Here is a 17,953-nt window from a genome sequence, read left to right on the forward strand (position 1 = left end):
ATCACCTCCCTCAATAAAGCTGTGATTGGTACCATTTGATTACCATCAGCCTTCCTGATTCCATCTGCATTCTACCCCTCGAGACCCCCAACCAGGTGTTCCCTAGTGGTCCCTGACATAAGGGTTTAAAAAAAATAAAAGCATATACTTGATCAGTGGTCTCAAGGGAACCGTTCTTAATGATGCTCACTAAATACTTATTGTTTCCTTTATGAGAGTTAGACAGTCTTAAAATAGGTTCCACAAAGGAATAAAAACCTTCATTCCTTTTTAAATTCTTTAAAAAACTTTTAAACCTTCATCTTAAAGATCCATCCTTGAGCAGAGCAAGTTCAGTCTTGGAGGAACTGCAATGATTAGTCCCTCTGCCAATCTTTTCTCCTGGAAACTCAAGGGACAGAGCCTTAAACTTTTATGATCATATAAAACATAGAGGAAGAGGATAGGTAACAATGAAAGAGACAGAAAATTTGGTGAGGAAAGAGAGGAAATTCAAGTGGGGTGAACAATATAGCACCAGCCCCTCATCTTATTAAAGTAACAATCAGCTTTAAAATAAAAACCGATACAAGTCTGACTCAACTTGAATAGCCCTGTAGTTAGTTGCATATATGAGTGGCAATAAGAACCCCAAGAAGATAGTTGCCATGGTGGCACATGCCTGTAATCCATGCTGCTTGGGAACCTGAGTTAATGAATTACTCAAACTTTGGAAATGCTAAACTTTAGCAGGGCTAACTCACTTGGATGCTCTCACTAAATCCAGCACCAAGATAATGAGTCCTAGGAACCGAGAGCCTAGAGCAGGTCAAAACTCCTATACCAAATAGTAATGAAGATGAGAGTGTGGATTATCCTTACAGCTAGGACAGTCTAGACAGGAGGGGAGGGAGGGAGGGAGGAAGGAATGGAGGGAGGGAGGGAGGGAGGGAGGGAGGGGGAGGGAGGAGGAAGGAAGGAAGGAAGGAGGAAGGAAGGAAGGAAGGAAGGAAGGAAGAGGAAGGAAGGAAGGAAGAGGAAGGAGAAGGAAGGAAGGACTAGAATCCTAGAAAAGGAAAAAATGCTACTCTTAAATTGAAAGCAAGAAGCAACATCAATGTATGAGATCAGCCATCTGTGGAAACCTTCCCTAGAAAGTAATACACATAAGAGGTAATTTATAAATGTAACTGTAAGGCTATTAAGCATCTTCTGACTCCCAGCTAAAATGTAAGGAAGGTAAAGTAGGTAGTAACCAAATAAATCAAATTTTGTCCATCACAAGTTCTAATAGCAAAAGCTTTTGGTGACTGAAAAGAAATACTGGAAAGGTATAGTTGTATGATAAAGATTATCTCCAGTAATTTGGAGAAGAGAAAGTGCCCCTTACTAGACAACACAATATTACAATATTCTTTACAGACTAATGGCCCTAAAACTGGGAGGGAAAATATCAAGTTCTCATAGTTTAATTAATATATAATAAGAATAATAAAACATATGATAGTAATAATGACAATAACTAATATATGCATATTATTTTTACTATGTAAAAGAATTAACTATCATCATCTCACAACAATCCTAGGAGGTAAACGCTGTTATTATCCTGATTTTACATATGAGGAAACTGAGGCAAGAAGGACTTAAATGTCTAACCCAATAAGTTTCTGAGGCTAGCTATGAATTTAGGCTTCCTGACTCTAGTCCTATTGTTCTATGTACTGTGCCCTCCACTGAGGGTTAATAATATGCTATAGAACTGGAGATAAGGATTGAGAAGATAAGAGAAAAGCTTGATGAGACAATTCTTACCCATCTGACTTTGGTTTCTTTTCCCTTACCCCTTCTTCAATTACTAAGGAAAGCATTCACAAAGAAAAGCATGAGTATCGTAATGGGAGATAACCTCAATCCTTGTAAATTTCAATGATTCATCAATAATGACTCAGCGAAATAAATTATTTAATTCAAAGGTGGCATACACACCTCTTGTTTTCAAGAATATATGTTATAGATTACATTTCTTTAGATGATTATTTTAGAGAAGCTATGTGGTGCAGTGGCTAGAGTGCTGAATGGGGAGTCAGGAAGATCTAAGTTCAAATCTGGCCTCAGATCTTTGCTAGTTGTAAGATCCTAGATAAGTCATTTAATCCTATTTGTCTCAGTTTCCTCATCTTTAAAATGAGATGAAGAAAGAAATTGTTAACCATTCTAATATTTTTGCCAAAAAAAAATACTGTCAGACATGACTTTAATGACTTAACAATCACAACCACATTTTGTTTGACCAAAAGCTGTTCTAGCCACATGCCTAGCACTTTTTCTCCCAAAGCAAAAGCTTTTATCCAAACCTTTGGGGGGAAAAAGGATTAACCACAAAAGTTTGTGCAGAAAGCTGAATCAATATACCAATAGCAACATATCAAAATACCTAGTTTGCTTATTAAGAAGATTGAAGAAAAGAACTGTTGGAATTTGTTGCAGATCAAAGCATGCCGTCTTCCACTTCATTTTCTTCCTGAATTGTTTATTGTATGTGTGATATGTGCCTTCTATCAGGACATGAGCAATATGGAAAAATGTATTACATGAAAATATTGGCATAACTTATATCAGACTATTTAGTGCCTTGGAAGGAGGGGAAAAGGAGGGAAGGAGAAAATCTGAATCCAGAATTCCAGAATATCAGAAAACAATTGTCAAAAATTGTTTCTACATGTAATTTAAAAATCAAATAATTTTTTAAAAAATATAATACTTTAGATAGTCTATTTTGCTTTCTAGTATCTCACAAACAAGTGCAATTATGTTACAAAAAAAGGTACTTCTTAATGCATTTATCTGATCCTGGGCAAGTCACCTCCCTGGAATTTAGTTTTCTCATCTGTAAAATGAAGGGTTCAGAATAAATGATTCCTGAAGTTCTTTCTGGATCGAGGGTACAGTTTTTTTTTTTTTTGCAGGATCTGCTGTAATGTCATTGAAATTGAGAAATTCTAGTGAGCAAAGTCACTGTATCAGGGGAAATGTGCATCTGCTCTACAATTGATAATCTTATAGATTTTCCTGTCATTTGTCCAAGGTCACAGAGCCATTGCCTATCAGAGTAAGGTCTTTTAAGCTCTAGAATTCCTGACTCTAGGAATGGCGATCTATTCTGCTATACTGTTTCTTCGCTAATTCGGGCTCATAAACTCTTTTTTTCTTATTGTTTAGTTATTTTCAGCCATGCCCAACTCTTCATGACCCCTTTTTGGAGATTTCTTGGCAAAAACACTGGAATGGTTTGCCATTTCCTTCTCCAAATCATTTTACAAATAAGGAACTGAGGCAATCTGGGTTAAATGATTTGCTTAGGCTTACACAAGTAATAAGGCTATATTTGAATCAGGTCTTCCTGACTTCAGGCCCTGCACTCTATCTACTACACCCCCTAGGTGCCTATTAATTCTATTTCCAGGTATAAATTAGTATTGCAACCAAGTAGATCAAACTGTTAGGAATATAGCTTTTTAGGTGCTAAATTCTCTCAGAGATGTCAAGTAATTTTTTATATACTCAGAGAAAACTATAACTAACCAAATAACTGTCTATTACAATGAGCTATGTTTGAGAAATCTTGTTCCCAAAGAATATAACCAGTAATCAATCAGTCTGTCTTTACCACTTCATTATTCAACCATTCTAAGTGACAATCAAAATCAATAACTATACACAGCAAATATAATGAGACATAATGCAAGTCCTCTGTGTCATGCATTTTATCAGATTCATCTTTACTTCTGTGGTTCAAAGAAAGGGAGATACAGTATTATAAATAATGGTTAGGAATCTGAAAAACACCCCAAAAAGTCAGAAGCTTTTGATTTACCATATTGTGTGAATATTCACACAAGGACTATCAGACTTTTAATCACATTCAAGAAAAGGGTCCATGACCCTGCTATTGACTGCCAAGACATGTTAGATATTTGGGCTTCTTACCAAAGCAAGAGTTGGCAAAGCCATACCACCTACATCCATGCTTCCCGCCAATCCACCTGCCTTGGATGCTGGATGCAAAACTCAGTGTGGTGCCTGAAAGGCAGACCAGCATATCACTGATGCTAATGTTCAGCAGAAGCATATTCACAGGATTTCTAAGCACTTTAAACTTGCAGAAGAGGACGAGCACAATGAAGTTACTGATGGAACCAAAGATAAGGATTATACCAAGGAAGACTGCCACGATGGTGTGACCAGTTCTAGAAAGCCCATTTCTTTGCTTATCTTCTGAGGCACTCAGCAGAGCCTCCAAGCTCAAGTTTGTTGTCAGATTGTTACTCATTCTGGACATCAGATGAAGGGTAGAAATTCAGAAAAGAAAAACACTATTTCCAAATCCTTCAATTTCCACCAAAAATGATTTGTTAAGCCTTCCACTTCTACTTTAAGCATTAGTCAACAAGTCAGTCTGAAAGCAATAGGATCACAAAAAGTTCTATGAACAGGATTAAAGCTCTTTTTTTTTAACCTTTGTAATCAGCAGAACCTGGTTTTAGGAGCAATCTGAAAGAAGCCTGCTTTTTATCTTGACTTGTTAGAAACCATGTTTATATTTGCAATTAAGCAATCTGGAGACAAACAAAAGGATAAATTTTCAAATGCTTCCTTATGAAGTTTCTTTCCTTAGGTTAGAGAGTTTCTCAGTGGAACACTATTACAATGGCAACGTCCAAAATCATTTCCTCATGGCAAAGTATCCTGAAGAGATAAAGGAAGAAGAGAAGAGAAGAGGAAAGTTAAAATGTTCCATTTCACACTATGACAGGGCATTTCAAACAGGAAATAAAACATATAAGATTTTTCAGAATTCTTGACATTTGCTACAACATTCATGTATAAGCATGTATACACATTTTTAAAAGGATACAAACATGGGGACAACTAGGGGGCTCAGTGGATTGAGAGCCAGGCTAAAGATGGGAGGTCTTGAGTTAAAAGCTGGTTTCATATACTTCCTAGTTGTGTGACCTTGGGTAAGTCACTTAATCCCTATTGTCTAGTCCTTACTTCTTGTCTGCCTTGGAACCAATGTACAATATTGATTCTAAGATGGACGGTAAGAGTGTTGTTTTTTTTTTTAATAAAGAAAGAAAAGTATATAAACATTGAGAACCTGGATGATATTGTAGGAAGAGTCCTTCACTTGAAGCTGAGAACCTTGGATTCAGATCTTACCTCTGACATTTATAAAATACTATCTAGATTTTGCCTACTCCTTACTGTTTTCTACCTTGGAACACAGGACTGATTCTAAGACAAAAGGTAAAGTTTTTAAAAAATAGAAGTTTAAATTCTCAGAGAGGCATTGTCCTCATTTGTGTGTAACCAAGGCATGGAAAATTCAAAAAGCTCCCTGCCTGTTTTATGTCAGATAAGAATAATAATATTTATTCCATATTACAAGATTGTTTTGTCAGGAAGGTTCTTGACAATCCTAACCTTAAAGGGCTATACAAATAAGTTGTCAGTATTCAATTATGTTGAAATTGCTGTCATCAAATTGTAATTCATTCTGAACACCAGATGAAGAAGAGAAATACAGGAAAAAAAATATTTCCAAATCTTTTGGTTGCCACACAAAAAAGTAAAACTCTTCACTCTTTTACTTTAAGTATTAATCAGTAAGTCAATATGAGAGCAATAGATCCACAAGCATTTCTGAGAACAGGATAAAAGATTTTTCTTTTTTTTTAAAACTTTATTCATAATCAAAAGTACTTGGTTTCAATGGTAGCCTGAAAGGGTATATCAGCCATAATCATGCAGGGAAATGGAAGCTACATGAATCAGATAAGGAGCACTGACCCACAGAACAGGGGCCTTAAAGATCATCTGATTCAATTTTCTCATTTTACAGATGAGGAAACTGAGGTCCAGAGAAGGAACACAGTTTTCACATAGCGAATTAATATCAAGACCCCAAGCATAGTTCAGGTCTCAATTTCTACTCTAATGCCATGTTGCTATAAATGTGGCTGAGAAGTCTCCTTCTTTCTAGAATTTTCATAGACATTATTTGACGGATTATCTACTTACTTAGATTTCTCACTAATCCTCTTTTCCATTTGCTGCTTTCTTATTTGTTCAATAAATGGCTACTGAGCTCATCATTGCAATAATCTTGGTGTCATAGGATCATACATATAGAATTGAAAGAGACTTTAGAGATCATCTAGTCCAACCTCCTTTTACAGATTTTATTGTAAAGTGAGTCCCAGGACATTGGATTTGACTCAAGTAAAAGAGGTAGTGGACCTTTGATTCCAAATTCAGCACTCTATTGATTGTATTAGTCAAAAGAGCTGTATACATGTCCTGCTTCTTCTAGATACTGCTGTCTGTTAGAATTTAAATAAATCACTTTCTTCCCCTAAACATTAGTGCCTTCATTTGTAAAATAGGGAATACTTCTACTGACTTTTTAGGGTGTTACTATGAACAAAGTACTAATGAACCTATAAAATATCATATAAATGTAAGATATTATTATATTATTATATCAAGGAACTGAGCTATATTTTTTTTCTCCCTGTTCACTGAGGGTTCCCTCAAGGATGCAGTGCTTTAGCAGATGCTTCCTCCCAGCCCTTATATACTTGGGGATCAAAATCAAAATTCATTAATCCCACACATTTGCAGATGTGATGGAAATGAAAAAGAAAAAGTTTTTAACATTGTTATATTCTTTCTTTCTTTTAACATTTGCCTTCTCTCTGAGAATCAATCCTGTGTATTGGTCTCTAAGCAAAAGAATAGTAAGGATTAGTTAACTGTGTATTGGTCTCTAAGCAGAAGAATAGTAAGGATTAGGTAATGGAGGGTAAGTGACTTGCCACACAACTAGGAAGTGCTTGAGGTTAGATTTGAACCCAGGTCCTCCTGATTCCAGGACTGGCACTTTATCTTCTGTGCTACGTAGCTGCCCCCGTCACTAAACATTTAAAAATATAAAGAAAAAAGAAATTACCAAAAGGACTTAAACAGGGAGGTTTTTGTTTTTCCTATGTTAAATTTAATATATGCTTAAAAAAACAAACCTTGCCTTCTGTCTTAGAATCAATACTGTATCTTTGTTCCAATGCAAAAGAACAGCAAGGGCTAGGCAATGAAGGTTAAGTGACTTGCCCAGGGTCACACAACTAGCAAATATCTGAGGGCAGATTTGAACTTAAGACTTCCCATATCTAGACCTAGTGTTTGATCCCCTGAGCCACCAAGCTGGTCCCTCTCATATTCTTTCTATCACTGCTTTTGAAAAATAAAAAACATTGGACTTTTATTATTTTGTCTAGTAAGGAAAGTTTGAATAGCAAGCTATTGATACTGAAGCTATTGCCTAAAATTAATGTTTCCTTTATAGCAACTGATACTTTTAGTATCAATTGTAATGTATGGAATCAATGTAAATTTAAAGTTGTAGTGTATATAATCAATGTAAATTTAAAAGATATGTGTATGTGTTTATTAAAGATATACATTCATACATATATCAATATTTTCCAGTTTTACACTCCTGAGAAATAATTTGTCATAGATTAAACATTGACATGTAACTCTTCATTACATAAATATTCAAATGTTCAAAATAATTCTTTTGCATTGTTGTAATTTTAATTAAAATTTTAATTCTGAATTTTCAATTTTAAATATTTTTACTATTGAACAAACTAGCATCACTTTTTCAAACCTTATTAAATAAATAGAAGAATCCTGTGTAATAAAGCTCTTGTGAAAAGCAGCCTTTTGAAAGATATTTAGAATCACTGAGTACACATCTAGGCTTTGACTGGATTCTTTTCTACCTCTGTTGAATTTAGTACTCTGTAAAGCTCCAGTTCAGTTAGTTAAACTAATTCACAAATCAGAACTACTTCTTGGCCTGACTGTAAAATTAACATAGTAAAATACTATTTGTTTTTAATGAAGACACTTCTTTTTCTCTTCCACCATGACTGTATTTCCTGATGTCCTAGAAATTTAAGAAAAACACAGAAGTGTTCACTCAGAAATAAAATCCAGAACTATCTTGAATGTAAACATTTTTTCAGAGGCCCAAAGTTCCATCTTTGAAGAGTAATCTAGTATGTGTGCCTTATAGCACAGGACTTGTATTTTTCAAGCTTCCAATCCACTAGATTTCATTCCATGCTTGCAACTAGTAATTACACTTTGAAAGAACATAACATGTAGCAAATGAGACAAAAAACCTGTATAGGGCAAGCAGCAAATACAAAGTATATGTCTCTGTCTCCCTGTCTCTCTCTCTTTCCCTTTATCCTCTTTTCTCTGTTTTTCTTCTTTTTCCAACTCTCTGTGTCTGTCTCTTCCTTCATCTCTGTCTCTGTCTATTTCTCTGTCTGCCTGTCTGTCTTTGTCTCTGTCTCTGTCTCTCTGTCTCTGCCTCTCTCTCTGTCTCTGTCTGTCTGTCTGTCTGTCTGTCTCTCTCTCTCTCTCTCTCTCTCCCTCTCCCTCTCCTTCTCCCTCTCCCTCTCTCTCATTCACTCAGTGTGCCTGTCTGTTTCTTTGGCTCTCCCTCTGTCACACACTTTTTCTCCTCTGTCGGTCTGTCTCTGTCCCTGCTTATCTTTCTGTCTCCCTCCATCTCTTTCTTTCACATGTGCAGGAAGTGGGAGGGGGGGACAGAGAGACAGAGAGACTCCCTACAGGTTGGATTGTTTGTATGTTTGTTTGTTTTTTGCCCATTCTTCATTAGGTCAAAAGTACTTACTTTTCTAGTGTTTGCAAACCTTTCTGCCTTCTGATCCCAGGCTACTTTGCAAGCTGATGTGGGCGTCCTTTTCAAGCTCTTAACTCCAGGTTGTTAATTCAACTCTCCTCCTATCCTCTATGTGTTCCGGTTGGTCATCAAAATTAAAAGAAAGGTAGCCTTCACGGTTTTATTCTTTCCTCACTTCCACTTTCCTGAAATGGAATGGAGAAGACAAAGCACCAAAGTGGAGATTAGCACAGAATAGTCCGGCAAGTAGTCTGTGACGAAATAGCGCGGTGTTCTGTCCCCTCCCGCCTTGTTCCTTGCTCTACAGGATCCTCTCTGCAGCCTGCTCCAAGCTTTGAGGGTTGAAAGCGATCTGACCCGCTGCACTTTTTCTATTTGCCCCCAGCGTCAGCTTAATTAGCCTCCCCCTTCGCTTCCTTCTCAGCTCCAGTTTGCAAGCCCAGGTGTACTTCACCTCCACCTCTAGTAGTGTTTGGAACCCTGGGTAGGAGGTGACTCCATCCCACAGTAGAATTGGCTTCTCTCCAGCCACTATCACCAAACCCTCCAAATCAGTGTTCTGCCGCCCTCCCTCCTGGTCCATGAAGCGCTGTCCAGCAACTGCCCATTTCAGAGCCCTGTGAAGGAGGGCCAAGTGAAAAGGCCGCGGGTTTCTTCTCTCCTTTTGTAGGGAAGCTGATACACTTCTTCCCTGCCCAGCTGCCCTTGAAGTCAGGAGTTTTTAGGCGTTTGGGGAGCAGGGGGGAAGGAGAGTGTGGATGCCTGTGAATTCATGTCTTGGACGCCTTTGGAGTCTGATAAAGCCTATGGACTCCTTCTAAAAAAGAGATACAAGATTATGAATGAATAAAGCCAATTGCATTGATAGAGTAATGAAGTATAAAAGTAATTTACCGACCCCAGCTTCAGAACCCCTGCAATTTCTTCCTGCAAGTTAAACAGAAAAGGAGAGCTCAGGAGTTTGAGAGAAGGTGGTCAATTTAAAAGTACAGAGAAATTATCTGCCCTGAAGGGAGGAGGCCACTTTCAGTGCAGTATGATTCACAAGAGTGAGAGCTGGAAAGCACCTTAGGAGTCAGTCCAATTTCCCAGCACCATTTTACAGAAAAAGAAACTTGAGCCTAGCAAGGCTCAAATCTATAGGCCCCCTGAAAGCACCTAAAGTGTGCAAGGCAGAGGTTAAGTGACTTACCAAGTGTCACACAGATGATAACAGGGAGAAATGACATTCTAAGCCAAATTCTCTGTATTTAACTCCTAAAAAGGCATTTCCTCACTGAAAGGGTGGCTTCCATGGAGAGGCTGACTTCACTGAGAGGTGATATTACTCTTATGAGGTTTCTTAATGATTTATGGACCCCTTTCTATCTCAAAAAAGAAAGACCTATTTCTACAAAAGATGCTCTTTTCTTCTTCTAAAATAGAAGAACCCCAGACACTTTTACCAGTATAGGATTAGGCATTTATACAGGTCTAAGTTCTCAAGTGTAATAGAAAATCAGGATATTTCTATTTGAATTCCCATAAAATTTGGTCTCAGTCGATTAGAAGCTATTTTATGATGCTTGCAATGGAACATGAAATAGGCAACAATCCATGTCATTGTCCTAGAGGGATGCATGTCTGTGTGCATGTTTTAAAGTACTAAATTCAGAGCTTGCTGATTTACGTGTTATTTGCATATATTTCCATATCACATGCAAAGATCTGAACTCCAAATATAAGAATGACTGTGAAATAAAAATAATTAGAGCATTATGACAATTATAGTGACTGTTTCTTTTTCTGTTCCTTTCTAACAGCCTTTTCACCCAACTATAGGACCTTGGATGAAAAAAGAACTGAACAACAATTTTTTAAGAATGTAACTAGAATATCTACCTTATTTTCAATATAGCACTGGGAAGGAAATCTGTAGTGAATAGCAAAGTAATCCCAGCCCCAAGCAAACACACATATGCCAGGGAAGAGGTTAAAGCAAAGAGTAAATATGGTGTGGAGGAAACACTAGTAGACTAGAAATCAAGAATGTCTGTAAAAATTATGTCATGTAATTTGAAATTACAAATCAGACATTGCCCATCCAACCTTTCACCTCATTTAATAAATAAGGAAAATGAAGCCCAAATTGACTAAAAACAAGTGTAGAATTAAATACAAGAGAAAAACAAAGAGATATAAAGAGAGAGAGATGGAGAGATGAGCTGGGAAGAATATAAAAATAAAAAGAATGAATTGGAAGCCAATTTTTTGTTACACAAATCTTTAGACTGAATATTCAAAAGCTAACTTGAAACACAAGGGTAAAATTTTATGGTTAATTAATATGTTGTCATAGATTACCCTAAAAGCATACTTTAACAAATGAACAACTTTCACCAATATGTAATGCTAATAGAATTTGCTTTTTGTTTATTATTGTTGATGTTTTTAATTATTTTTCAGTTGTGTCTGGCTTTGTGACCTATTTGTGGTTTTCTTAGCAAAGATATGAGGGATTTACCATTTCCTTCTCCAGCTCAATTTATAGATGAGAAAAATGAGGCAAACAGAATTAAATGACTTGCCCAGGGTCACAAAATAAGTGTCAGAAGCACTTGTTTCTTTTATTTAGAGACGAAATACCATAGAAAGTCATAAGCAGTTGAGTCTGGCTTCTCAAAGACTATTTGTGGGAAGGTTTCAAGTATAGGCTGACAATCAGCCTGGTTGATGATGGACCAGCCTAATATAGTTCAGAGAGCCTCATCACCAGAAAGCTGGTCGCCAAAAGATGATTCTTTTTTCCAACAGTCATCCACTATGACATGAACATATTCTATGTCACTTGACAGAGTATCTAGCCCAACCAAATCATAGATCTTCTGAAGCACTGAAATATGTATAGGTAACCCCAAAAAATAACAGCTTCATTTTCCAGCTGTTAGATTTCACTGGGAGTCTTCCATCACAGACTGTAAAATTATCTGATATATGAAGGTTCAAATTTATTTTACACAAACTATTTTAGTGTTTTAACTAGTAACAACTTCCGTCAATGTTACATGGAAATGTATAGAGCCTTAAGGAAATTAAGGCATTAAAACAGTGACAAAGTTATTATAGAAGTTTGTGAAAGGATGTCTTTGCCACAGCTATATATAAAGGATGTATATGCCACAAGCTCAATTGAAAAAAAAAATACATTTATACCATTGTTTGTGAACGAATAGAAAGCTTTTCCTTCATACATGCTAGAGAGGCTCAAGAAAATAAAACCACAAGCCGACTTGCAGCTGGAAGGGTTTCTTGTTCAACCAGTTACTTCTGTTTCCTTGAAATTCTGTTCAATCCAATGAATGTTTCTGAGCACCCTTGGTGCTTGACCCAGTAAAACTATAGAAAACTGTGCTAGAGTTAATCAAAATAAGGACCACTCTTAGTCATGAACTAGTCTTGAAAAATAATTCAGATTATTCTTGTTACCAAGTGGACCATGGCTTATGTCTAAGTTGGTAGGTCCTATTGCTTTTCACAAGTCACTCTTTGATATATGGTGGAAGGAATGCAGGGGTGAAGAGTTGCAAGGATAATTATTCATTTTTCATAAGCAAATGTTAATTTTCATGAACACAAGATTTCAAACATGCCTCCAAGCTCTATCTCATTATATCTCATCCTTGCTTATACTTAATCAATTTCATCAAATTGTATTTATTAGGCACCAACTATGTGTCAGGCATTGCACTGGACTCCAGGGATACAAAAACAAAGATACCTACACAGAGACTTAATAATGAGCTGGTTTCAACAAATATATTAAAAGAATGAGAAGGACTTCAATATGTTTCTTGGATATTCCATGGAAGATTATGTAAAATCATCAACAAATATTACAAAGAATAAAACATTGATATCACTGTATCATGATATTCATTAATAAATGAATATCCACATAAATAAAATCACAATCATAATAACATAGCACATTATAGTTTATTTAGCAGTCACATATATTAATATGTGATTCTCATTTGAGTTTAGCAAATATTTCTGTACAGAGGGAGAACAGGTTTTATTTTTGTTTTTCTTTTTTGCTGATTAAAAAACTGAGTCTCAGAGAAGTTAAATGACTTATCAAAAAAAAAGGCAATCACAAGAGTTGAACTTAAGTCCATCTGAATCTAAACCAAACAAGTGATCTTCCTACTATACTACACAACCACACATTGGATTAGATTAAGGTAAATAAATAACTAGGAAAAATTTGTGTTTTTTCTAGCTGGTTTTTACCATTACCAATTCAACTGAATCTCTAATAATAGCACAGAGCCTGATTACAATATCACTCATACCTCTTATCCCTCATTCTTTCAAGGTATCTGTTTGGCTCTGAGGTATCACCTCATACCTAGCAGATTGGCTAACATGACAGTTATGGAAAGGAATGAATGCTGGAGGGGATGTGGCAAAGTAGGGACATTAATTCATTGCTGGTGGAGTTGTGAACTGATCCAGCCATTCTGGAGGGCAATTTGGAACTATGCCCAAAGGGCGATAAAAGAATGTCTACCCTTTGATCCAGCCATAGCACTGCTGGGTCTGTACCCCAAAGAGATAATGGACAAAAAGACTTGTACAAAAATATTCATAGCTGCGCTCTTTGGGGTGGCCCAAAACTGGAAAACGAGGGGATGCCCATCAATTGGGGAATGGCTGAGCAAATTGTGGTATATGTTGGTGATGGAATACTATTGTGCTAAAAGGAATAATAAAGTGGAGGAATTCCATGGAGACTGGAACAACCTCCAGGAAGTGATGCAGAGCGAGAGGAGCAGAACCAGGAGAACATTGTACACAGAGACAAACACACTGTGGTATAATCGAACGTAATGGACTTCTCCATTAGTGGCAGTGTAATGTCCCTGAACAATCTGCAGGGATCCAGGAGAAAAAAACACTATCCATAAGCAGAGGACAAACTGAGGGAGTAGAAACACCGAGGAAAAGCAACTGCCTGACTACAATGGCTGAGGGGACATGACAGAGGAGAGACTCTAAACGAACACTCTAATGCAAATACTAACAACATGGCAATGGGTTCGAATCAAGAACACATGTGATACCCAGTGGAATCATGGGTCGGCTACAGGGGGTGGGAGGGAGGAAAAGAAAATTATCTTTGTCTTTAATGAATAATGCATGGAAATGACCAAATAAAATACTATAAAATTAAAAAAAAAAAAAAGGTATCTGTTTGGACCCAAGGTTGGTACAGTCCCACATAATTCAAAACTTCTGCTTCATTTTTTGTCTTGGAGTGAGTCATATTAAGCTCCCTATTGGAAAAAAATATAATTTTTGTATTTTCTCCCAACTAATGATGGGAAGTTTATTTCAGCTCTACTTTGCCTTTCCAGTGACTTTACTGTATATTTTTCTTCCTCATGTACAAGAGAAACCAAAGAGAAAGAAACATTATTATATGCAATATGATACTAGTCTACATAAAACCCTTTAATTTATTTTTTCTAATTATGCAGATTCTCAGTTATTTTAACTCACTCCAGATACTTACTACCTATGTCACCCTGGGCAAGTCATTTAACCTTATTTTCTTCCGTTTCTTCATCACTAAAATGATCTTGAGAAGGAAAAGGCAAATAACTCCAATATATCTATCCATCAAGAAAATCCCAAGTGGGCAGCTGGGTGACTTAGTGGATTGAGAGCCAGACCTAGAGACAGGAAGTCTTAAGTTCAAATGTGGCCTCAGGTACTTCCTAGCTGTGTGACCCTGGGCAAGTCACTTTACCCCCACTGCCTAACCCTTACTGCTTTTCTGCCTTGGAACCAATACACAATATTGATTCTAAGACAGAAAGTAAGGGATATTTTTTAAATCCCAAATAGGGTCATGGACAGTTGGTCATAATTGAAAAAAACTGAACAACAATTATTAGGACATTTTCCATATGTAATAATTATGTAATATTCTCTCTCCTGAAAGGAAGATCCTAAGAGAATTGTGGAGATATCTTACTCCTACAGCTCATTGACCTATCCAAATTATCTAAGGACTTTAGTATCTGCCAATCCCCATGATAGCCAATGCCTTCCTTTTCAAATGTAATCATCAAGTGTCAGTTTAAGAAGGACTAGCTGACAACTTGCTCCTCATTCCCTGCTACCTCTGGGGAAAGGGAGAGGGTCAAAGTCTTTACAGATCTTTCTGACTAGGCAGGTTTTTCTACTCCCTCCTGGTACCTTTACTTTTACTTGGGTCAAGCTGGGAGAGGTGAAAGCATAACTTCAGATTGGGCTCTCTTAGTAAACCACACTTAGATTACGACTAACTCTTTCTTCTAGGAGAGATCAAAATGACTAATCAAGTTCATGTTTTAAGCTTCTTCTTGTCTGGAGAGTTATTGAGTCATTTATTAAACACATTTACAGTCTAATAAACTAGCTAGTGCCTTTTCTGAGTCATTCAAACACCCTCCCTCTCCACTGTTACCACAAATAAAGGTATATATGTCTTCTTTTTCTTCTTTTTAATTTTATGTTGAATTTGATCATCACTAAATCTAAATAAAGTGATCATTTCTATATACATAATATACAAAGTAGTACAGGAAAAATTATTATATTTGAAACTGCAGGTGTCTATTATGAAGAGTTTACATTTCTGATTAGGCAGCTTTTGAAGTTAAACTGCTTATTTATGCTTTCTTTTGGACAAGCTATATTTTTATACTGTTCAGACCTGTCCAAACTCTTCATAACCCCATGGGCCATTTTTTGGCAAGGATGCTGAAGTGGTTTACTGTTTCCCTCTCCATTGGATTCATTGAATACTTTTGTCTAGCAATAAAAGTGTCTGAGTCTAGATTTGAACTCAGATCTTCTAGACTCCAAGCCCAGTACTATGACCACTGAGTCATAGCTGCCTCTCAGCAGATATGTACACATTAATATGCATTGTGGTTCACCAACTTTTATAAAGAGAAAACATAAAAGTCGATGTAAAGAAAACAGCTTGACCTGATGTGTCTACCAATGAACAAGCAAATAGAAGATAGAATGGAATCCAAAAGAGAAAAATTTGTTCCCCCATAGTCCCCACAATGTATCTGAAACCTAAATGGAATTTCAGCCATACATACCAGCTACCATACTTGAGAAGACTTTGCCTCCCTAACAACTCACAATGTCTTCTCTTCTTGTCTCTATGGGTATTGGAGGGGAAACTATCACTGTTGCTACTACAATAGCTGCCATTGCCACAATTCTCCCAGCTGCTCCTGTGCCATCTTAGTTCCTCTTTCTACTCTAGTCATGCTACAGTGGTCCAAGCCCCATTGCTTATGTGCTAAGGTCTTCTGCTATTCAATATCAATTTCAAGTCAAAGCCTTCACCATAATAATGAACGTCTCCCAAAATGTTGTGTGATTAGACATTGAAAATTTCTTGGGAGGGGAATCTACTTATACACACATAACTTATACTCACAAAATTCAAATAACAGTTTTATTTATAATTTAATGGAAATGAAGCATTCTGAAAAACTCTAATCAATAAAATGATTAACTATAGTTCCCGGGAACAAGTAGTTAAGAATGCTGCCCATTTCATGACAAGTGATGGACTGATATGCAGAATAAGATATTTTGTTTTGTCTGACAATGCTTACTTGTTATGAGTGTTGCATTTCTTCATGTTTTATAGGCTAGGATAAGAGGAAGGAGAAAGAGAAAGAGTTGAGGAGAAAAAATACTTTAAAGAAATTTGTAACTAAGAATTTGTAAAGAGTTAATAGAAACAGGTAGGTTTTCCATCTGATTCCATAATAAGCAAGACTACCTTCTAATAAGTCATCTCCCCCAGAAACCTATAGTTTTCTTTCTTCCCTCAATAATGTTTTAATCAAGATGATCAAGTATTGCTTCACTTCTCAGAGTGTTCTTCAAAATGATTCCTCTATCTGTTTACCTTCAGTAATGTCTTCCTGCTGCCATCTCAATAATGATCAGTGACTGTCTTGCTCATGTTTACTCCCATCCATCATCTTCCTATTGGTCTGCTTCAGTTTTCCTTCTGTTGCCAGTTAGTAGTGATAGTCTTGTCCTCTGAAGGCCCTGCTTCCTTTTACTTTACTGCACCTTGTTCTTCTTCAGCAGGTGGGCCTTTCAGATAGATAAAAAAAACAAGACAAGTCCACAAATAATTAAATTTCTAGATCAAATATAAATGGTAAAAAAAGACCTATATAGTATTATGGATGTTCAAAGATGCTTTACACCTACACCTAATAAGTGCTCAAGAAACAATCCCAATTGCTAGAATGTAAGTATCTTTGAATCGTCAGCACCTAGGACAGTGCCTGACACATAGTATATGCTTAATAACTTCTTATTAATTGATTAATAGTTATTACCCAATGACTATGCAAATTTTCTTTTTTTATGTATACCCCTTCACCCACAAACACATTGCATCACTGATATCTCTCACTCTGCCTCTCTCTCTGGGCTCTCTTTATATAAACATACATATACAGTATTTGTCTACATTTAAATGTGTGTATGTGTATCTATACCTACATATATGTACATGTATATATTCAAATGTGTGTATAAATCCCCAAAACAAATATTTAATAATAAACTAAAAGTAACTTTATATATGAGCAACTTTTCTAAGTAATCAAAATTTTTCATTGCTGATATTTATCAATCTGACACTATCAATATTTTCTTTTGTTATTTATACAATCAATATAGGGAAGGAGGGTGAAATAATGGGATGAAGGATTGGCTTTGTAGTCAGGAAGACCTATGTTAAATTCTTGCTGTTGACATAAACTGTGTTGCCATGGGAAAGTCACTAAACTTCTCTTTTTTTTAAACCTTTATCTTCTATCTTAGAATTAATACTAAGTATCTGTTCCTGAGCAGAAGAGCAGTAAAAGCTAGGAAATTGGGATGAAATGACTTGTCCAGGGTTACACAGCTATGTAAGACTAGATTTGAACCAAGGACTAATCATATCTCCAGGCATAATTCTCTATCCACTGAGCCATCTATCTTTCTCTGAACGTTTTAATGTCTAAAACTGGTGGTGTCAAACTGAAATAGAAACAGGAACACTAAACTTGATATAAGGATCCCTGTTGACCACATATTGAATTTGAAAACCACAAAATA

The 17,953-nt window shown here is 36.4% G+C and overlaps 1 protein-coding gene across 1 annotated transcript in view; it reads right to left on the bottom strand.

Moving 5' to 3' along the window:
* LOC100019224 (pinopsin) overlaps positions 1-17,420 on the bottom strand; it is a 334,695-nt gene extending 317,275 nt beyond the window's left edge. The window contains exons 1-3 of the mRNA XM_056807670.1: positions 16,740-17,420; positions 8,759-8,952; positions 3,970-4,728 (exon numbers count right to left, since the gene is read on the bottom strand). Of these exons, the coding sequence (XP_056663648.1) occupies positions 3,970-4,321 (352 nt within the window). The 5' untranslated portion in view covers positions 4,322-4,728; positions 8,759-8,952; positions 16,740-17,420. The remainder of the gene's footprint in view (positions 1-3,969; positions 4,729-8,758; positions 8,953-16,739) is intronic.
* Positions 17,421-17,953: the final 533 nt, after the last annotated feature.

The sequence above is a fragment of the Monodelphis domestica genome, chromosome 8 (genome assembly GCF_027887165.1).
Source record: "Monodelphis domestica isolate mMonDom1 chromosome 8, mMonDom1.pri, whole genome shotgun sequence".
In the NCBI taxonomy this organism is placed as follows: domain Eukaryota; kingdom Metazoa; phylum Chordata; class Mammalia; order Didelphimorphia; family Didelphidae; genus Monodelphis; species Monodelphis domestica.